General features: G+C 40.6%; 1 protein-coding gene across 1 annotated transcript in view; it reads left to right on the top strand.

Moving 5' to 3' along the window:
- Positions 1-2,544: 2,544 nt before the first annotated feature.
- The window catches only part of PPA1 (inorganic pyrophosphatase 1), a 30,398-nt gene continuing 10,051 nt past the window's right edge, over positions 2,545-22,891 (top strand). The window contains exons 1-6 of the mRNA XM_030334083.2: positions 2,545-2,707; positions 5,730-5,788; positions 17,224-17,277; positions 18,148-18,267; positions 20,862-20,948; positions 21,843-21,969. Of these exons, the coding sequence (XP_030189943.1) occupies positions 2,644-2,707; positions 5,730-5,788; positions 17,224-17,277; positions 18,148-18,267; positions 20,862-20,948; positions 21,843-21,969 (511 nt within the window). The 5' untranslated portion in view covers positions 2,545-2,643. The remainder of the gene's footprint in view (positions 2,708-5,729; positions 5,789-17,223; positions 17,278-18,147; positions 18,268-20,861; positions 20,949-21,842; positions 21,970-22,891) is intronic.

Below are 22,891 nucleotides of genomic sequence, written 5' to 3' on the forward strand. Positions count from 1 at the left end.
GTGCCTCAGAAAATTGGAGGCCCCCAACAAGGCCAACCACAGCAAAGAGAACAAGATACAGACTGAAAGGAAGTGCCACTGGAGTTACAGAGCAAGAAAGATAATGTTTAACAACACTTGGGTTTATCCTTTGTCAAACTAATGAATTCAAGAAGGTACTGCCCGCCTCCTTTTCATTACTTCCTCTATCCATTAACCTGGCATAGATTCATTAAACATCTACTCTAGGCCAGGTACTGTGCTAGGTCCCAGGGAGACAAGAGAAATAGAGGAATATCCAGTCGGGCTTGTGGATCTCACCACCATTGCCTGCAAGGGAAAGTTACAAAGCACTGACTTGTGCCCCAGCAAAGCCGGGGCTTGGCATTTTATGGGAGTTGGTACTGATTGCCTTTCTAAATACACTCAATGAAACAAGAGTTAATGTGCAAGTCCAGAGGTCAGCAAGGCTTTGTTATCTTGTTCTGAGCTGGCAGGAGGCAAAAGGGAAAGTGTATGTGGTCCACTATTGCATCATTTCTGTCTGTTCCCAAGTCGGTCGCAGAGGGGATTTGGGTTTTTTTTTTCCAAGAAAGCTAGTTCCTGTGCTCAAAGGCAGAAAACTGGTAGAGCAACTCAACCAAAAAGCATCCCCTTAAGAAACTCTCTGAACTTAATCCTTAGTGTTCACTCTGCAGAGATTCCTTTAACTTCCAACAATACGATGTATTACTGACTAAATTACTGCTCTATTTTTTTTCCTGCCCTGTGCTCCACCTACAGTAGAACAGTGTGGCGTACTGTTCAAAAGGTCAATGAATCGTGCGTGAACTTCTGAAAATTAATGGGAGTCTGGATGGAGACAAGGGAGGGACACTCTGCCTAACTAATCAGAGAACTATCTTATTGGGTTTTCATTTAATACAGGGGGCATCTCATTTTATATAGTAGACATTGTTTTGAAGTAAAAAGTTTAAATCAAAATGTCTTTAAAGCACATTATCTCTTTAATGCCCCAGAAAAACAAGATCATTTAAAGAAACCCAGCTCATCACACTAGGCATTCTTTGAAATACTTATTATCATGGGGATGCCTGGGTGGCTCAGTCGGTTAAGCGTCTGACTTTTGGTTTTGGCTCAGGTCATGATCACACAGTTCACGGGTTCGAGCCCCACAACAGGCTCTTCGCCTGACAATGGGGAACCTGCTTGGGTTTCTCTCCCTCTCTCTGCCCTTCCCTTGCTCTCTCTCCCTTTCTCTCAAAAATAAACAAACTTTTAAAAAAAGAACTACTCATTATTATATAATCAAATAGTGAATGGTCAGTTCCTAATTTATAATTCGGATTTTGAAATATGCTTTTTTTTTTTTTTTAAATATATAGGCTTGGGAAGTGATGCAATTAACTGTCCACACAGGGGCCTCAATCAGGCAATCAGACTTTAGCTGTTGGGGTCTGGCCTGACTCAACAGTTGAAAAACAAGGTCCAAAGAACTTATGCCTGAGAGAAATGTGCTCAAGGGAGTCTGAACTCATGCCTGGACTTTCCCAGTGCTTACATCTGAAAAGTCCCTGGGGGACCTAGGGCGGGTTGAGCAAGGAAGGGGGGCAGAGTAAATCCTTCACCAGGGAGGGTAGAAATAACAAGTCATACTTCCAGAGTGCTTACAACAAGCCAGGCTCTTCCTCAGACTCTTTTTTACGTATTAAAAAAACATTTTTTTTTAACTTATTTATTTTGAGAGAGACAGAGACAGCGTGAGTGGGGGAGGGGTAGAGAGGGAGAGGGAGAATCCCAAGCAGGCTCTGTGCTGCCAGCTCAGAGCCCAAAGTGGGGCTCGAACTCATGAAAATGGGAGATCATGACCTGAGTGGATCGATGCTTAACCGACTGAGCCACCCAGGTGTCCCTCTTCCTCGGACTCCTGACATGTATCAACTCAGTTAATCATTCCAACAACGCAGGAAACAGTTACCATTACTCTCCACTTCCCAAATGAGAAACTGAGTCAGAAAAGTTAACAGCAATTTGCCTGCTCTCCTACACTAAAAAATGGTGGAGCTGGTTACTCACCTTAGTCATCAGGGGCTTAGTAATATGCCTCAAATTCGCTTAAAATGCACACCTTTAAGATGAAAGGCAGGGCATGTCTGATGAAGCCTGTGACTTCAGAATGCCTTTTGAGACCAGGAATTACTCTGGGGCGGGGAGGAGGGGAGGGGGCGGGGGCGGTGAGAGGAAAAGGTGAGAAAGGTGAGTTCCCTGTGTGCACGATGAAGGAGAGGTCTCCAGTCCATTCCTAGCTGGTGCAAGCCGAGAACTTGGACTTTTGCCGTCCTCGGTCAGACAGAACCCTAAAGCACACGGGGCGGAGGCGGAAAGAACACTGCCAAAGCCAGGGATCGCCGCTAGCCACGTGGCCCAACTTAGGAGCCAGGGGGGCTGTCCGCGAAGGCGGGGCCGGCGGGGCGGGGCGCGGGGCCGGGCGGGCCGGGCGGAGTGCGCCTGCGCGCGGGGTGGGTCGGCCGCTTAAAGCCGTTCCCCGCCCCACTCTGAAGTCCAGTCTCCCCGGTGCGCACGCGCGAAGCTTTCTCCTTGTCAGTCGGCGCCGCGTGCAGGCTGGTGGCTCTGTGGCGGCGGCTGCGGCTCGTCATCCGCACCATGAGCGGCTTCAGCAGCGAGGAGCGCGCAGCGCCCTTCACCCCCGAGTACCGAGTCTTCCTCAGTGAGTCAGCAGACCGCGACCCCTCCCCGCCCGCCAACCCATTCATTCCCGGGCCTCGCCTCGCCTCGCCTCCTGCCCGGGCGCCGTCGGCCCGCGCTCCGCCCCTTGTCCCGGGCGCGGGCCGGGTTCCTTGGGCTTCCCGGGCCCTGGGCCGGCCAGGCCCTCCCATTTCACACGTCCCGTTTGAAACGGGTAAACGGGGTGGGGGGAGGGTGACCGCGGGGACTGTCTTTCTCTTTCACACGCGCGGTGGGACCCGACCCCGGGCCCGGCTAGTTTTGCAGGTGCCCTCGGGCAGCGTCTGATGGGAAGGGAAACCACTGAGTCACTCTAGAAAAGGTGTCAGGAGGTAAACTAATCTGCGTAAGAGGATTGCTTGATTTGTAGGAACGGGGGCAGGGTGGAGGGATGACTCCCTAAGGACCTTAATTCCTGAACTGTAGCTCAGCCTGCGGGCACCAGGCAGGGTGAGATCCAACCCCTCGTTCTGCAGAGGGGGAAACTGAGGCCCGGAGCAGGAGCCGTCAGTGGAGGACCGAACCCATCTCCAGGAAGGCCCGGTCGCGCATCTGCCCCTCCCTCCCGCGGAGGTTTCCCCTGTAGCGCGGATGTTGGGAATGAGCCTTCTTGAAACAGAAAGCTGTTTCCCTCAAGTCAAACAGGTGACGTCAGTCTGGAAAGCACGAGGGAGAAAGTGCCAAGTTTTTACCCCTGGGCAGGGAATCGACATCTGAGGGGTACCTACCCCAGGTCCACACCTGGAGCTGCACTTAGAGCTCTGCACGCTGCGGGCTGATGGAGCTCCGCTTTCCCTCGCCCACCGCCTTTTGTCTTGCAGGTGGAGGAAAGAAAGCTACCTCGGGTTTTATCTTGATCTCTACCCACGCCCCTGCCCAAGCCACTAGGAATAGATAACTGGAGAGAGCCAAGGCGTTCGAAAATGTGTCAGTAGAGGCGTTTCTGTTTTAACTGTAAAGAGCCGTTTTACTCGGAAGGAAATGGGCAGGTGCAGCAAATCTTTGCGGGTGATGTGTGAAGGGCAGGCAGGAAATTGCCGGGTGGAGGGGACCAATGGGAACACGGAGAGAATGCACTAAGATCCTAGCGAAAAGTAACCTGCTGCGGGAGGAAAAGGAAAGTGAACTCAGGTTTACACATGTAGCTAAAGATTACCATGTAAAATCCAGGAAGGATGGGACTCCCCATTTTATTTAATTTTGGACTTAAATAAGGGCAGTGTAGGATCTTTTGACTAATAATTCACTGAACTATTTTTTCTGTGGTTAGAATCTCTCTGTAGGAGGGATTTAGAGCGGTGACGCTCAAGTTTGAAGGTGGAAAGATGATTGGCTAGTTGACTTCAAGCTGTATTTATTTGCACAGTAGTTATCACTTAGGTTACCTAAGGGTAGCAAGAATTTGATGGCCGTTGTGGAAGACCATAGCCATTCCTTGACTTTGACACTGGCTAATGTAACTTTTTATCAGATGGAACTCTCTGGGACTTAAAAAATACCAATGATTAGAACTATTATGTAATTACACAATTTTAAGGTTTTTTAAAAAAATGTTTTTTAACATGTATTTATTTTTTGAGAGACAGAGTCAGAGCACACGAGCAGGGGAGGTTCAGAGAGAGGGAGACACAGAATCGGAAGCAGGCTCCAGGCTCTGAGCTGAGCAGAGCCCGTCGCGTGGCTCGAACTCACGAACTGTGACATCATGACCTGGGCCGAAGTTGGATGCTTAACGGACTGAGTCACCCAGGCGCCCCAAGGTTTTTTAATCATAGATTTCTTAGCACCCTTCCTTAATAGAAGATTTTTTACCTCTATAGTGTTATATTTGTCAGTCTCTTTAAAACTGATGGTGGATTGGACTGTGAAGTCACAGGTGACTCTGAAGGAATCATAATGGGACTCATGAAATGGAGATATATACTGTCCTTTTTCATTTTCTGCAAAATGAATTACAGAAAGTCATTAGTTCTTTTGTTAATTGCATTTCCAGATGCATTAAGTCCACATTTTAAAAAATACTTAAATTTTTGGTCACTGCTCAGTTTTTTGTATTCCACCTCAGTTTTCAAATGTGAAGGGATATAGGTTTACCCTTAGGTTTCCTAAAGAATAGTAAGGAAGTTTTTTTTTTTTTTTTTAATGTTTATTTATTTTTTTGAGAGAGAGAGACAGAGCGTGAACAGGGGAGAGGCAGAGAGAGAGGGAGACACAGAATCCAAAGTAAGCTCCAGGCTCTGAGCTGTCAGCACAGAGCCCGATGTGGGGCCCAAACTCACAAACTGTGAGATCATGACCTGAGCCGAAGTTGAATCTTAACTAACTGAGCCACCCAGGTACCCCTGTAAGACAGTTTTGAAATTACTTTTTGGATATGGTAGTTAAGTCTCTAGAATATAGAAATTACCTGTGAAAGGGTTATTGGAACTTGATTATCCTTAAGAAATATAATCTGTCTCTGTCTTCCTGGAACATTGCCTAAAACAACATGGTTTTATAACTCAACAAATTGGTCCCTTCCCTTCCCCCCAAGCCCACCTGTTTCATTAGCTATGTAAGCTGTTAAGTGATGTAAGATCAGTCCAAAACAATTTGATAGCCTTTTGTATGCCAGGCACTGCTAGAGTCTGGGGATACAAAAGTATGTAAGACAGCCCCTGCCCTTGTTATAGAGGTTAGTATCTGTTAGACTCCTAAGGAGAGCAGAGGATTAAAATTTAACCCAATCTTGGAGGGATCCGGAAGGTAAAGTATACAACCAGCTTTTCTCGTGTGGGAATAAAAAATGTCTACTTCACTATTCTGGTGAATGGTGTTGATAATGGGAAAGGCCATGCAAGTTTGGGGACGGGGTGTGTATGGGAAATCGCAGTATCTTTTTCTCAATCCTATGGTAAGCCTAAAATGACTCTAAAAAATTTAAGTGTTTTTTAAAATGTGTACTTAATGCATCTGGAAATGCAATTAGCAAAAGAACTAATGACTTTTTGTAATTCATTTTGCAGAAAATGAAAAAGGACAGTATATATCTCCATTTCATGATGTTCCAATTTATGCGGATAAGGTAAGATGTCCTGACCATTTAAACATAGTCTCTTTACTCAGATCAGTTAATTCCACATATGGATTTTCTTATATGTCTTCATAAGTGCTTAACATGCCTCATTGTGCTGCAAATTCAAGGTACCTTGACTAAGAAGTCAGTCTTAAATCCAGATTATTTGGCTAAAGAAGCAATTATAATTTGGGGAAGGAGTAGAGGAACAGATAACAAATGTTTCAAAGCTGTCCTTGGGACTAAATCTTAGTACCTCATAAGTGGTTTTATTTTATTTTATATTTTATTTTATATTTTATATTTTAATTTTAATTTTATTTTATTCATTTATTTTTAATTTTTATTTTTTCTCATAAGTGGTTTTAAAATTAACCAGGTCGGGGCGCTTAGGTGGCTCAGTTGGTTAAGTGACGTTGGCTTACGTCATGATTTCATGTTTTATGAGTTCAGCTCCATATCAGGCTCTTTGCTGTCAGTGCAGAGCCTGCTTTGGATCCTCTGTCTCCTCTCTCTCTCTGTCTCTGTCTCTCTCTCTCTCTCTCTACCCCTCCACTGCTCTCTCTCGCTTTCTCAAAAAATAAATGAACATTTAAAAATAAAATAAAATACACCAGCTAGCCAGCACAAAATTTGGGTTGTGGGATATTTATTAAACAGCAAAAATAAACTATTTTATTTACAAAAATTAAACTATATTATTCAGTGATATAATTTCCTATAGGAAAATTCAGTACTTTCAGTGGACTGTTAAGAGTTAAGATGCAAATAGTGTTGGGGCGCCTGGGTGAGTGACTGACTTTGGCTCAGGTCACGATGTCACACCTTGTGAGTTCGAGCCCCATGTCCGGCTCTGTGCTGACAGCTCCGAGCCTGGAGCCTGCTTCGGATTCTGTGTCTCCCTCTCTCTCTGCCCCTGACCCACCCGCATTCTGTCTTTGTCTCTCTCAAAAATAAATAAACATTAAAAAACTATATAATAAAAAGTACAGTGTTAATAAAGGTTAAGTCTACAGACTTCTAAAAAGAGGTCTCTGTTAGTATGCACACCAGTGAGCTGAAGAAATCTAGCACAAATTGATAGGCTAACCACAAATGGGTAAGAATCTTACTTTGCTAGGAAAAAATGTCTACAACGATATATTCCAAAGTCTTTGTGGTCCTTTGGAAGTAAGAATTGCTAGTGACCCTTTCTGATTTTTATTTTCATTTTTGTCTTTTTATATTTTCTAATCTTTTTACAATGAGCATGGGTTCTTTTTACAAATCGAAATAGTTATTGTTATTTTTTTTATTCAGTGCTTGTTTTAGCCTCCTTCCCAGTAGGAGAAGTTTGTACTTCTGACACAAGGAACTGACACAAGGACGGATGCCTGCTGCTTTTTTAAACCTTTAAAAATTCTTTTTGTCCAACCGGGAAGCATGATTCACGATGAACACAATTTTTTTTGAGTTCTAAACACTGCACATAGATTGTTGATTTTCCTTGGCTAAATGCCAATACATAATACATGCGAGCATCGCATTCCAGTGCAAGTCTAGAATACCATTATAGGTGAAATCTTCTCCTTGTGTATGCTGAGTCCTACTGTTTCTCTGTACTTGACTATCAGAGAGACATAGGCAAATTCACCGAACTTGTACCAGGAAATTTGCTCCAGTTCCACACTGACAACTTGAGCGTCGGCAGAAAATCCCAACTCAAGGTGTTGCTTCCTAGGAGCTTCCTTGTGCTGGGCTCCAACAGGAGATAGTAGAGCAAATAGCCTAAGGCCAATTATGTGCCATGCTGACAGGAGGGACCTCTAATTGGCATGTGTTCTCCTGTGGGATTCTCAAAGTTGTATTTATTCAGAAACTCTGATTTGTTATGTCTGATTTCCTGGGAGTTGGCATGAGCTGCAGGATCCTTCCTTCCTCTTGAATTGGCATCATTTGGTTGACTTGATTATCCGTTTGGTGTGTAATTAGTATGCATATCAAAGTACTTTCCAGTCATGTCTCACACCATTTTGAGTAGTTAAGAGGTATAAAATGATGACTGAAAGTTTATTGAGAGTAACTTGACATGTAGATGTGCTAAGGAAGAAAAATATTTTCTTGACTTAGAGCTATTTTTTGTGTGCATGTGTTTATAAGTGTCTTAGTCCATTTGGGCTGCTGTAACAAAATACCATAGACTGGTAGCTTATCAACAGCATGCGTTTTTTACTCACAGTTCAGGGAGCCTGGAGGTCTGAGATCAGGGTGCCAGCATGGTTGGGTGAGGGCCCTCTTTTGGTCATGGACTTCTAGCTATGTACTTTTGTGGCAGAAAGGGCTAAGGATCTCTCTGGAGCCTCTTTTATAAGGCACTAATCCCACTCATGAGGGTTCCACCCCTGTGTCTTAAACACTTGCCAAAGGTCCCACCCAGTGTACAATCACTATTGAGGGTTAGGATTTCAACAAATGAATTTTGGGGGGACACAAACATGCAGACCATAGCTATAAGTAACTGATACAATATTCTATATTATATAAACTATAATATTCTAGCCAAGGATCAGAATGTTCATAATAGTTGCGGTGCCCAGTTTTATTACTGCTTCAAGTTACCCCAAAATAGGAAACTGAGACTACATTTTGGTGCTATGTAAAACATCTTCACTCAGTTTATTCTGCAACTCCTTGGAGTCTTGTATGGGACTGATTTGGGCTATAATCTGGGATTACTCAAATGAAAACTCTGCCTTTGCACCGCCCTGAGCTGGCTCAGAAACACAATCTCTTACAACAACTCTGGATTTCACTAGTGGTCCAGACGTCAGTGAACTTCAGCATTTCAGATTCCTGTCTGAGAAGCAGGAAAGAGTTCTTTTGTTTTGTTCTGTTTTTAAGGAAGTTTAGTATATACAAAATACCAAAAGGGTGTGGTACACAGAAATTATTTTGGATTATAGCCTAAATAAAAGATCTGATTAACTCCATTGGTTACAGAAGAGTGTGCTTTTTTTTTTTTTTTTTTAGTTCCAATGTTATTAAGTTTATGTAAATACATTTTTAGTGTGTGGTTGTGGACTTTATCTCTAATATGGTCAGTCATTCAAAGGGAGATAATGAGGGAATGTATCTTTCACACAACTCTTACCACTCTACTGAGGAAAAATGCCCAAAGGCTTATATTCGGCTCTATGTCAGGACCTCTCAATGTGGACAGCCACTAGGTAATCAAGCCAGCCAGTTCTGGGAATCCATGTGACTCAAACACCCTGCCTGGATTATTTCCAAATCCATTCGGTGGAAGAAGGCAAAGGCAAGGACTCACTGGATTTTGTCCTTTGCTCTGGGTCTATTTTGGGGTCAAATATAAAAATACCTGTGGCTCAGGGTGTCTTCTGACATAAAACTTTTTAGATAAGAGAAATTTTTAAAATCCAGAACATAGCATAAACGGTGTGAAATAGTGGGTGGATTAACTTTTATCTAAGTCTTCAAGTGCTCAAATATCATGACTTGATATTTAGATTTAGAAGTTTGGTGTTGTTTTTGTTCTGTATCTTAAACGTTGATGTTAAATATTTGTTCTAACAATATAGGCTTCTATTTGTTTTCCAGGTGACTGTTGGGAGAATATGTAAATATGGAACTATTTTTTTTTTCTCCTCTTCTAAAAGTTCAGCTTATAATCAAATAGGTTGATGCCTCAGAAATTTAACAATATTTTCTGCAGTCGTGTATCATTTTTTTCCAAGATTTTATTTTTATTTTTTTTAATTTTTTTTTTTTAACGTTTATTTATTTTTGAGACAGAGAGAGACAGAGCAGGAATGGGGGAGGGTCAGAGAGAGGGAGACACAGAATCCGAAACAGGCTCCAGGCTCCGAGCTGTCAGCACAGAGCCTGACGCGGGGCTCGAACTCATGGACCGTGAACCTGAGCCGAAGTCGGCCGCTCAACCGACTGAAGCACCCAGGCGCCCCTCCAAGATTTTATTTTTAAGCAATTCCTACACCCAACGTGAGACTCAAACTCAGAACCCCAAGATCAAGAGTCACATGCTCCACCAACTGAGCCAGCCAAGCGCCCCCTGCACCCGTGTTATCATTCTTTTTGAAGATACTATTTCGCTGTACCTGAGCCCTTTAGGAGAGATCTACTCAAGCAGATGCCTGTTTGATTACTTCCTTCCTTCCGGGGTTTGCTTTGTTTCAAATTTTCGATTTCTTTTTATAAACAGTTCCTTAAATGGAAGTTTGTAAAATGTCACTGAATTAATTAAACACTGTTTTCTTCCCTAGCTTTGTACGTATATAGAATGGGTTTTCTGGATTTTTGTTTTGTTTATCTTTGGTTTCATGTTTTCTAAACCAAAGTTAGAACCGGGAACAGATGGGAACTGATGACCGTTAAGCTTAATCAGCATGTCATAACTAAAAATAAACTCCTACTTTTTCCCTCTCCAGTGAGCATTCAGGTGACTAAATTTTGATAACAGATATTCTAACCATAATCTCTGTGGTCTGTCAACTTCGTTGAAAAGGTAAAGTTGGGATGATTAAATATGCATATAACATACCACAATGCCTGGATTTATAGGAAAGTCTCAGGAAACAGTAACCAACCAAATAGGATGATGATGTTGAGCACAATGACTGATTGTTTCTTTAGCCCTTCAGAGCTCTATTTTATAGGGTAAAAAAAAAAAAAATCACTGAATTAAGAGTAAGGAATCTTGACTTTAGTCTTGGTTTTACCACTAACTGGCCTAATGATATTGAGCAAATTCCTTCATCTCTGAGCCATGTTCATCTTGGTGGGTGTTTTAGATTACGTTCTATGTTGACGTCCCATGATTCTGTGTATAGAGCTTATTGATGAACCCTCATTACAGATCATTATTTTAAAAAAGGCCCAAAATTATTGTTGATATTTATTGAATGATTCCTGTAACCTTAGGCACTATGCTAAAGCCCTTCTGTGGATTATATCATTTGGCCATCACGTCATTCTCTAAGCTAGGTTCTTTCATTAGCCCCATTGTCCAGGATCAGCCACTAGAGCTTATAAGCAGTAGTGTCATGCTTGAAACCCGGCATTTTGGCTCAGAACTTGTGGTTTTAACCACTGTGTTCCACTTCCTTGAGTGATTATGGATATGTAGGAGAGGTGGATTTTACTTTGTACTTCTTATATGTTCCAAATTTTCTACAGTAGATATCTCTTTAATAATGCAGACAAAAAGGCTTGCTTAATTTTTTTTTTTTTTTTTGCTCAGCGTTCAAAGGAAATGAGTAAGAGCTTTTTTTTCTTTGGAAAGGCTCAGAAGTCTTCTAGTCCAGGCATTCTTGGTGGCCCCGAGGCCCTCAAATGGCCACGGACGGGTTTCTGAGGTTCTGTGAACTCTGTGATACTGCGATTTGGTGTAAATGTGCATTTTTCCTGGGAAAGGTTCTATGTTCAAAATTCTTCGTCATCACAGGGGCGCCTGGGTGGCTCAGTCGGTTAAGCATCTGACTTCAACTCAGGTCATGATCTCACAGCTTGTGAGTCTAAGCTCCACATCAGGCTCTGTCCTGACAGCTCAGAGCCTACAGCCTGCTTGGGATTCTGTGTCTCCCTCTCTCTCTGCCCCTCCCCTGCTCATGCTCGCTCGCGCGCTCTCTCTCTCTCTCTCTCTCTCTCTCTCTCTCTCTCTCTCTCTCGTTCTTTCAAAAATAAACATTAACAATTTTTTTTAAAAAAAGAGTAGAACTTAAGTATTGCCACACACACAAAGTAAATATGTGAGGTGATGAAGAGGTTAATTTCCTTGATGAGGGGGATCATTTCACAATGTACACATATACCAAAACGTCACATTGTACATCCTGAATACATGATTATTTGTCAATCATACCTCAATAAAGCTGAAGAAATTAAGTTTTTTAAAAAGAAAAAGTAAATGGGTTCCTGAATTATTTCATTGACAAGTGATAAAAGTGAGATCATGACCTGAGCCACAGTCGGACACTTAACTGACTGAGCCACCCAGGCACCCCTAAGATCTACTCTTTAAGCAAATTTCATTGAATCATTTGTAGTGTTTTTGAGGAACCGCCATGCTGTTTTCCATAATGGCTGCACTAATTTACGTTCCCACCAACAGGGCACAAGGAGGAATCCATTTGCACTTAATAGTTTAGAGTATTTCCTGTAATAAAAAAACTGACACTGAAGCCCAAACCTAAAACTAAAGATTAAGAGCCATTGTCACTTGATGAGCACTTAATAAGGTATAATAACCTCAGACAGGATTAAATCTAGTACACCTTTTCAAAAGTACCTGTTTGCAGGTGGAACATTTCCTTATTAATTATGTGAGCTTTTCTGATAGGGATTTTATACTACAAAACTGTTCTAGAAGTTAAAAAAAAAATGCCCTTGTTTTTTATTAGCTTCTTGCTTGTTGAGTAATCTCTAGATGAATTTAGAAGAAAGTCCTCTCTACCACCACCGTTTTTCTGCAAATTTTATTGCAAAACAGAAAATAAAAGGAAGGACGATGGAATCAGAGAGTGGTTTTGTATTTCTTCTCAAGTTTGGCATTTACTTGGTTCCTGAAGTTATCTGGAGAGATACATGGTGGCTCAACTTGAAAATGTTGATTTAAAAGCCACTTATATAAGTTGGCAATATAGCATGTCATGTTCACTAGGCTTTGGATCCAGTGTTGGAAACTGATCATTAGTCTTAAGGTGTTCATAGGTCTCCCAATAAAGATGCATTTAACTTTACTAAGATTCAGTGATGGGATATAATTAAATGCTCCCTATATACCCATACTTAACTATACTAGTTATAATAGCCTACCAAATAGCCATAGCCTGTTCATTAGTAACCAACTTTTAGACTACTAATTTGATCCATAAGAAAACTAACCGGTTTGGAAATGAAACCCCTGATCACCATACTATTGAAATATTCCTGTTTAATCAGTGAAAGTAAAAGACTAATCAAGATATAGGTTACATGTCTCCTACCCCTAAAATATTTTTATTTACACTCTTTTTGATTTAATGGAATGATATAATTAGTTTAGGCTTAAGTTTCCAATCTCCTTAGAATTTGAACACCTTTAACATTGACATTCTTATGAAATGATTATAAAGCTGGGAAGAGTGTTAGGTCTCTGCCTTTCGGAAGTCAGAGCTAAAGCTATAGTTTGCCTTTCTTCTGCCTCCTACAGGCTTATCCAAATCATCCCACTGGGGATACTAACCCCTTCCTTCCTCTGAAACTATAAATAGGGAGCTGAGAGCTTGATGCCAGAGCGGGGATTTAGAATCAAAGCAGACTAGAAGTGGAGAACAGATTCTCCTCTCAATCCAGGATTGAGCTAAGTAATAGTTGAAACCAGTTAGGATTAGAGAAAGAAGGCATGAATTTGTAACTGGGTAGTACTAAATACCCTAAAGTCTTGTCTCAGTATTTTTTTTTTTTTAATTTTTTTTTTTCAACGTTTATTTATTTTTGGGACAGTGAGAGACAGAGCATGAATGGGGGAGGGGCAGAGAGAGAGGGAGACACAGAATCGGAAACAGGCTCCAGGCTCCGAGCCATCAGCCCAGAGCCTGACGCGGGGCTCGAACTCACGGACCGCGAGATCGTGACCTGGCTGAAGTCGGACGCTTAACCGACTGTGCCACCCAGGCGCCCCTTGTCTCAGTATTTTAAATGCATAAATGTTGGAAATACGAGAATGCATGATTTTTTCCAATTGTTAATTGTAAAATCCACATAACGTAAGACTGACTGTTCTAACCATCGTTAAGTGTACACTTCAGGGGTATTGATGCATTCACATTGTTGTGCAACCCTTGCCACCCTTCATCTCCAGAACTCTCTTCATCTTTCAAAACTGAAACTTCATGTCCATTAAACATGAACTCCCTGTTCCCCTCTCCCAACCCCCTTGCGGCTACCCTTCTACTTTCTGTTTCTGTATGAATTTGACTTCTTTAGATACCTCATGTAAGTGGAATCACACGGTATTTGTCCTTTTGTGACTGGCTTATTTCACTTATCATGGCCTCAAGTTGTGTCCACACATGTTACAGCATGTGTCAGAATTTCCTTCCTTTTTTGGGGGGGTTGCTTCTATGGTTTAGAGATTGTGAATAATGCTGCTATGAACATGGGTATACAAATACCTCTTCAAGACCTTGCTTTCAGTTCTTTGGGTGTATACCCAGAAGTGGAATTGTTGGGTCATATGGTAACTCTATTTTTGGTGGAACCGCGGTTTTCCATAGTGGCTATACCATTTTACGTTCCTACCAGCAGTGCACAGGAGTTCCAATTAGAATGCATAATTTAACAGTAAAAGTGCTTCCCGCAGTGGAATTGGTTGGATTTCTTATATTGCCCTGAAAATGTTAAGGATCACTGTTCACCTGAACAACTCCATGAATTGTAGCAGCCTCTAGGAGAAATGAACTACTCCTCAGCAGTAGTTCCTGCTAAAGAATGAACCCCCTCCTTTTTATATCAACATACTTAATACCTTCTGTTGTGATAATTGATGGGGTATGTAATGACTAAAAGCTCCTATAAGTTCATTGCTTTAAAAAAAGGCACAGTACTCACTAGGGCATCTACATAACACTTAAAAGTGTGCTAAGCATTCATTTTACAGGTAAGTTCCCTCCCCCAGGTTTATGAACCCCACCCTCCCCACCCACACACACACCCCACACCCCACCCCAGCCCCACTGTAGCCTGAGGCCTCCATGCAGAGGCCTGGATTTGGAAATCTAACTTCGAGGGAGTTCAAAGAGCTTTTATGGGGCACCTGAGTGGCTCAGTCGGTTAAGTGTCCGACTTTAGCTCAGGTCATGATCTCGAGGTCTGAGTTTGAGCCCTGCGTCGGGCTCTGTGCTGCCAGCTCAGAGCCTGGAGCCTCCTTTGGATTCTGTGTCTCCCTCTCTCTCTGCCCCTGCCCAGCTTATGTTCTGTCTCTCTCTCAAAAATAAATATTAAAAAATAGCTTTTCTTCAGTGCCTAGGAAAGTAACACCCAACAGTGGCACTCAGTAATTAATTAATTAATTATTGAGAGAACATGAATGATTTGGCTCTGAGGCTTTTTGCAGGATACTCCCTGCTGTTTTTTGGCCTAATTCCTAAAAAGCACCAAACTGGGGCACCTGGGTGGCTCAGTCAGTTGAGCATCCAACTTAAGCTCAGGTCATGATCTCACAGTTCATGGGTTCGAGGCCCATGTCGGGCTCTGTACTGACAGCTCAGAGCTTGGAACCTGCTTCAAATTCTGTGTCTCCCTCTCTCTCTGCCCCTTCCCTGTTCATACTCTGTCTCTCTCTGTCTCAAAAATAAACATTAAACAAAAAAAAAAAAAAAATTAAAGAATAAAAAAATAAAAAGCACCAAATCTTCAGGCTTTTGGAATTCCTCTGTGCAGTGGAGTTGTCTTAACCATTTTCAGAAAGATGTTTTCTTTCCTAAATGTTCTTTCTTTGCTTGCTTTCCATTATAGTTACGTAGGTTTGTAATATTAGGTAGTGGTTTTTGAGGATCTATATGCATTTATCACTTATTCCATTAAAATGTTCAATATAGTTACCAAATTTCAAATTTGTACATTTTGGCCCTATTTGCTACCTTTTTCTTGAGGTAATTTATTCATTTGGTAATGCTTTTTTTTTTTTTTTTTTAATTTACTGATCTCTTTTTCACTTCTCAGTTACTCTTTCATGTGGTAACAGCTCCATCTTGTGAACAGTTAGGGTATTGCTGCTGAAAACTTAAAATCCAGACTTGCTCGTAGACCCATAGATCTTTCATTTTAATACCTGAGGTGTGGTACGAGATAGATGCAATTCTTGAAAAGAAATCACATTTCTTTGATTAAATCTTGAAATTGAATCAAAGATTGGGTCTTCCCATGAACAATGTGTTACTTTTTCTAAACCACACAATTATCACTTAATAGAACACTTAGTCCTGGATTTTAAGATCTCTGTTTTTTGTGGGTTTTATGTTATATCAAGTAGGTATTAAGAGGCTTGAAGCAGAAACTCATGAAATCTTCTTGTCTCCCTCAGTTTGACCAAGAACTTAAATAAAGGGCAGAAGTTTGAGACTGTAAGCTCTAGCTTTTCTGCTCGGTTAAAAGTAACAGCACAGTAATCATTGGCTCAAAACCTTTGACTTATCCTTTTGTTGCTTATCAGTCTCTGTTTTTTGTTTTTGTTTTTTGGTGCAAAGTAGCAGAAAAATAATTCTAAAAAGTGTGTAACTAAGTGACTTACATTTAAAAAAATGGTTTTTTTTTGAGAGAGAGAGAGTGAGCATGGGTTGGGGAGAGGGGCAGAGGGAGAGAGAGAGAATCTTAAACAGGCTCCATACTCAGTGCAGAGCCCGACAAGGGGCTCGAACCCATGACCCTGGGATTATGACCTGAGTCAAAATCAAGAGTTGGATGGTCAACCGACTGAGCCACCCAGGTACCCCATAAGTGACTTTCATTTCAAATCCGCTTTAAAAAATACACATTTTCTAAAAGAATAATTGCAAATTTGGCCTCATGTATACCTTTTGCAAGGCTATAAACTGAAAACCTGACCATTTAAAGTTTTATTTATTGGGGCGCCTGGGTGGCTCAGTCAGTTAAGCGTCCGACTTTGGCTCAGGTCATGATCTCACAGTTTGTGGGTTCGAGCCCGGCATCAGGTTCTGTGCTGACAGCTCAGAGCCTGGAGCCTGTTTCAGATTCTGTGTCTCCCTCTCTCTCTGCCCCTCCTCTGTCAAACTAACGTATGACAATGTAAGTAAACTGACTTAGGGTTTGTCTTCCAAACTGCCACTGAAAGAGGAGTTCTGAAAACATCTTGAGCAATTGCAGTGTCACTGGAGGAAGCGAATGGGCTTTGGAGATGATCTCTTTGAAGACGGTCTTCCTCGGAGATAGAAGTTCTGTTATGTTTAAAAACTATTTCCTTTCTTTATAGTAACATTCTTCCCACCCACCCACCCCCCCCCGACATTTTATTATGAAAAATTTATTATGTTTACTTAAACACACAAAAATTCGAAAGAATTACAGATTGGACAAGAAAACACCCACCACCTTAATTCTACAGTTACTTTGCATATTTGGTCTGATTTTTTTTAAGTTTATGTATTTATTTTGAGAGAAAGCGCCTTCAATATCACGAACCATGAGATCATGACCTGAGCCAAAATCATCCAAAATCAAGAGTCCGAAATCAAGAGTCGGATGTTTAACTGACTAGGCCCCTGAGGTGCCCCGGGTCTGATTTTTTGGCTGACTTGTGTTGAAAGCCTATTGACTTCAAAGATCCAATACAACGAACAGTTTAACTTTGGCCGAACCAGTGAAACGCTCACTGGGGTGAGAGAACAAATTAGCTCCTATGACCATTTCACCTTCTATGTGTTTTTCAGGACGTGTTCCACATGGTAGTTGAAGTACCGCGCTGGTCAAATGCAAAAATGGAGGTATGTTTCTCCTTACACTGATGATCAGACTTAGGATATTAATTTTGATCTAAGCACACTGATTTGCATTGCTTGAGTGTTCAACCGCTGAAGCCTAAGGTTTTCTTCTTGCTGGTCCCAATCTCTTCTCCGGTAGGTTGCATCGCCCACTGCCTGCCAGTCTTCCCCCTGGGCTCTGAAGCGGCAGACTGTCCTCCCCACACCTTTGCTTCTGGCTTCTGAAAGCCTAGAATTACCTGTTTCTCCTGTGTTATCCCCTTTAAGTCCATCAACGACTCCTCCAGACTCCTCCATGGAGTCACCGGGCTTTCTTTAGTTACCCCAGCCACCTGTGATTGTATTGGAATTTCTGTTACGTTAATTTCTTTCTGATGACTCCTAATAGATTCGGCTTTTTGTTGTGGATATTTGTTACATTTCTTCTATCACCTAATTAAGCTTTTTGACAGTAGCCATATTTTGCATGTAATATACACTCAAATATTTGAATAATTTAAAAAGTTTTAAGGAAAGCCTAAGTTGGATAATATTTACTTTGCCCTTTTAATACAAATCTTAAAACATTTCTCAAATGTTAGGATTTTATTCCAGGTAATTTTAGTTTTTGCTTTCTTGAATAAGTAAATTTTGGGGCTTTTTTTTTTAGTGTTTTTTTTCCCTTCTTGATAGTTCCTGTGTACCTCAAATAAGTTTTCCAATTTAAGGCTGATTATGGAAAAACTTTTATATCAAATCATAAAAATGTTAGAGGCAAAATACTTCATTAAAGTGGAATTACAGGATATGCATTCCATAATTCATTTCCTCAAATCGTTATTTGAATAGTATTTTATATCCAAATATACAATAATTTGAAATTTTTTATTTCAGATAGCTACAAAGGACCCTTTAAACCCAATTAAACAAGATGTGAAAAAAGGAAAACTCCGTTACGTTGCAAATCTGTTCCCTTATAAAGGATATATCTGGAATTACGGTGCTATCCCTCAGGTATGTATCTGTGCAGTGGCTAAAAATGTACTTTTTAGCTTACAAAAAATTGACCTATAGCTGTTAGTGGAAAAGATTTAAACACCTGCAGAAAGTTTATGCCATAGTAGATTTTACCAACATAAGAGTAATATTTTTAATTTAAAAAACTTTTAAAAATGTTTTTATTTATTTTTGAGACAGAGAGAGACAGAGCATGAGCAGGGGAGGGGCAGAGAGAAAGGGAGACACAGAATCCGAAGCAGGCCCCAGGCTCAGAGCTGTCAGCACAGAGCCCAACGTGGGGCTCGAACTCACGGAGTGTGAGATCATGACCTGAGCTGAAGTCGGACGCCCAACCGACTGAGCCACCCAGGCGCCCCAGGAGTAATTACTTTAATACTTCCTTGAATAAACTTATTTTCAAAATAAACTGAAGATAAATGTTTTATGATATTTAAATTCACATTTGAAAGTTCTTTTCTGAAATATTTATCTTTCTATATGGACTGGTTGTAAACCATATGCTTTGTTTCTTTACGGAATGAGTGGCAAAGAGGGACCATGTAGGCTAGTGGTTGAAAGCATGGATTTTTGGCACCACATCCCAAGTCTGCCACTTGCTGGCTCACCTGACTTGCCTCTCTTTCCTCCTCCCTGAGGCCAATCTCTCTGAGATTATGAGCACTTAATTCATATGGCTATTGTGAGGAGCCTGGCACAGGTAAGCTTTCATGTTGGGAGTCCTGATTTCTTCTTCTTAATGCCAGTCTTTTTGTGGTAAAGTAATAATGGGGTTCTGTTTTCCTAAACAGACAACACCTTTGAGGAGGGAGGATGTCTGTATTGTATACCAATTTATCCCAGCACAATGCCAGTGTGTATAGTAGGCTCTTATTTAATATTTAAAGGAAGAATCACTAGAATCATGTCTAGTATGAGTAAATGATGGATATTTAATTCCAGTTTGTCTAGGCTAATGCCTGTGGTACTTAGGATTTTTACATGAAATACTCAACTTACTTTTTCCTGTTGATAAATGGTTTGTTTTTATTAACCATTAAGTCTATTAAGTCGAGTCTACTGTGAAACAATCTGTAAGTTACCAAAACATAGATCAAACTCAGCTGGTAATCACAAAGTCATTTTTCTGCCTTAGTTATAGCACTTCACCTTGTATTCCAGTTCATTTAGTAGTTAGCCTCAAAATATTGTCCATCTGGGAAAACACTGCTGAAATACTTATTCTTCTGGAGGTTGGATTTGGCTTTGTTGGATCTGGTCTTTGTTTACCCCCCTTCACTTTTTTTGCCTTTATTCCAGCTGAATAGCCAAGAAATATGTTCTAGATTGAGGGAGAAAATAACTAGAACAATAAGTACATTTTAAACATCCAAGCAAGCACAAGCCATCTGTAAGATCTCTGCAGAGATTCAGGAAATAAAGCTAGCAATTGAAAGCTCCAGAAGATCCTGATTGAGCTTTTCAGTCTTGGCTCCTGGTCGGTGATGACACTTACCATCAGAACATCTCATTTCCCTTTTAGCATTACTGTCTACCTACCTCTGTTTTGGAAATTTATTTTAAAGAAAATCTAATTCATAGAAGATAGTGAGCACAAAAAGTTCATCAAAGTACTTTCCTTTTAATGTATTTTTTAAGTAAATATTTGGGTCTGTATTTGTGTTGCATGTTGTCTCAACTATTAGGTGGTTGGGTTTTGTTTGTTTTAAATAGGATTATTATTGAGGCACCTGGCTGGCTCAGTTAGTAGAGCATGCGACTGTTGATCTTGGGGTTGTAAGTTCAAGCCCCACATTAAGTGTAGAGATCACTAAAAATAAAATAAATAAATAAACTTTAAAAAAAAGTATCATCTGTTTTAAAGCTTAAATTTAGGGGTGCCTGGGTGGCTCAGTCGGTTAAGTGTCCGACTCTTGAGGTTTGTGAGTTCGAGCCCTGCATTGGGCTCTGCACTGACAATCTGGAGCCTGACTTGGGATTCTCCCCCTCTCTTTGTCCCTCCCCCACTTGCTCTCTATATCTCTCTCAAAATAAATTTAAAAAACACTTAAACTTAAAAAAACAAAAAACAAAAATAAGAAATCTTAAATTCAGTTTAGCGTATTTAGCATAGAATATTTAGTTGAGTGTATATAGCATATTTAGCATAATAGGGTCCTAGCATTTAATTAAAATTACTTTCGACTTCAGCCAGGTCACGATCTCGCGGTCCGTGAGTTCGAGCCCCGCGTCGGGCTCTGGGGTGATGGCTCAGAGCCTGGAGCCTGTTTCCGATTCTGTGTCTCCCTCTCTCTCTGCCCCTCCCCCGTTCATGCTCTGTCTCTCTCTGTCCCAAAAATAAATAAATGTTGAAAAAAAAAATTAAAAAAAAAAATTAAAATTACTGTGTGTAGTGAAGATTCTTAGATGTAAATCAAAAATTTCTTAAAAATGAGAAAAAAATAGCTGAATATTCATATTTTTGTAGAAAGACTCATGGGCTGCTATCTTTTAATGCAAACATGATCCACTTTGTCAGTAGCTTGTATAGAAATGATATACTCTCAGACTTAGTTTTTTTTTAATTTTTAATTAATTAATTTAATTTTTAGACTTGGGAAGACCCAGGACACAATGACAAACACACTGGCTGTTGCGGTGACAATGACCCAATCGATGTGTGTGAAATTGGAAGCAAGGTAATGGAATCTGAAATGTTTTTCTGTAGTGTCAAGATGATAGTAACGAAGTATACAAAGTTCATACTTTAAAAAATATTGTGAATAAAATATATGCATGTTAGTGAAATAGTGATGTCTCTTTGAGAAGTTAAAACTTCTAGTTCTGCTAAGCATTTGTATACTATAATGTGTGCATTTAAACTTAGTCTAAAAAAATGTATGTATACACGCACGCAGAAGAAGCAGTTGTGTTCTGCAGTGCTTTGGCAGGCAGATGACTAGTCAACGGGTAGAGTACCAGGAGGCAGATTTCATCTCGATACAAGGCAAACCTTGCCGACTTGCTCGGAACGGTCAGTGAACCGACCCATGTCAGCCAACCTCAGGAGCTGGAGCTCTATGGTCGGAATTTCTTCATCAAGTAGGGCAACTCTCACATCACGACTGTAGTTATCATTTCCTTACGATACCGCTCAGGCTGAGGGAAATAGTTAACAACCGAAAAGAAAGTTGGCATTCAGTTTTTTAACTCATTAAGTTAAATCATATTGTTTGACTTGCCTAATTCAGTTGTTTGAATAAAATAAAAAGTAAAGAAAGCACATTTAAATATGTGTTTGGAACATATTATGGAGGATTTATTTTTTGGCCCAGTCAATGACACCTCAAAAAATATGAATTATCCTCAACTACGTTACTGATTTTCTTAGGGCCTCCAAGGGTACTTATTTTCAGTTTTGATAAGACAGGGATCTGCTTGTTTAGCTTTTTAAAAATTGCCTAAAGAAACCATTTTATGGTAAGTTTGCAGAAACTTGGCATCTTCCTTGTTTCCTGTTATCTACCAAGTAAAACTTTTCTTCCAAAGTTTCATTCTGTGGTATTGTCCTAACTGTAGTTATTGACTCTTAGGTATGTGCAAGAGGTGAAATAATTAGTGTGAAAGTTCTGGGCATACTGGCCATGATCGATGAAGGGGAAACCGACTGGAAAGTCATTGCCATTAATGTGGATGATCCTGATGCAGCCAATTACAATGGTAAGGAAATCTGAAGATCTAAAGTCTTTACATCTAAATCTTACTCCCCACCAAATTTAACCTATAGAGACAGAATCACCTTCAGTAAGCACTAAGGAATAAGCCCACGCCTTCAAACTGTTAAAGAATGGAGAAGCAAAACATTTGACAAAGCACTGTTATTCCGCACAGTGAACTTCTTAGTAATTAACTTAGTAATTGAGTAAATTTTCTCCTTCATTCCAGGAAAGGAAAAATCTGGTAGTTTGTGTTTACTCTTTTCTCTTTTCCTTCCATACATACTAGCATTCTCTTGCTTTATTTATTTATTAAAAAATTTTTTTGAGTGAGATATGATCTGCATGCTATAAAATTCATCATTTTAAAGTGTACAATTCTACGATTTTTAATATATTCACTCTGTTGTGCAACTGTCTCCATTGTCTAATTCCAGAACGTGTTCCCTACTCTAACAGTAAGTTCTGTATCCATTAGCAGCCACTCCCTGTTCCCATTTCCCCCAGTCCCTGGCAATCACTAATGTATTGTTTGTCTTAATGGACTGGCCTGTTCTGAACATTTCACACAAATGGGATTGTATGTTAATGTGTCTGTCTAGCTTCTTTGACGTAGCATAATGTTTTCAGGACTCATCTGCAGTGTAACATGTATCAGTACTTCATTACCCACCCCCCCTTTTTTTTTTGGTGGTAAAATTCACTTAACACAAAATTACCATTTTAACAATTTTAAAGTGTACAATTTGGTGGCATTTAATACATTCACAAAGTCACACGACATCACCACAGTCTAGTTCCAGGACATTTCATCATTCTATGTCTAAGCAGTCACTCCCTATCCCCTGCTCTTCCCAGGCCCTGGCAATCCCTAATCTGCTGTCACCATAGATTTCCCGATTCTGGATATTTCTTGTACGTGGAAT

This window comes from Lynx canadensis, chromosome D2, assembly GCF_007474595.2.
Source record: "Lynx canadensis isolate LIC74 chromosome D2, mLynCan4.pri.v2, whole genome shotgun sequence".
In the NCBI taxonomy this organism is placed as follows: domain Eukaryota; kingdom Metazoa; phylum Chordata; class Mammalia; order Carnivora; family Felidae; genus Lynx; species Lynx canadensis.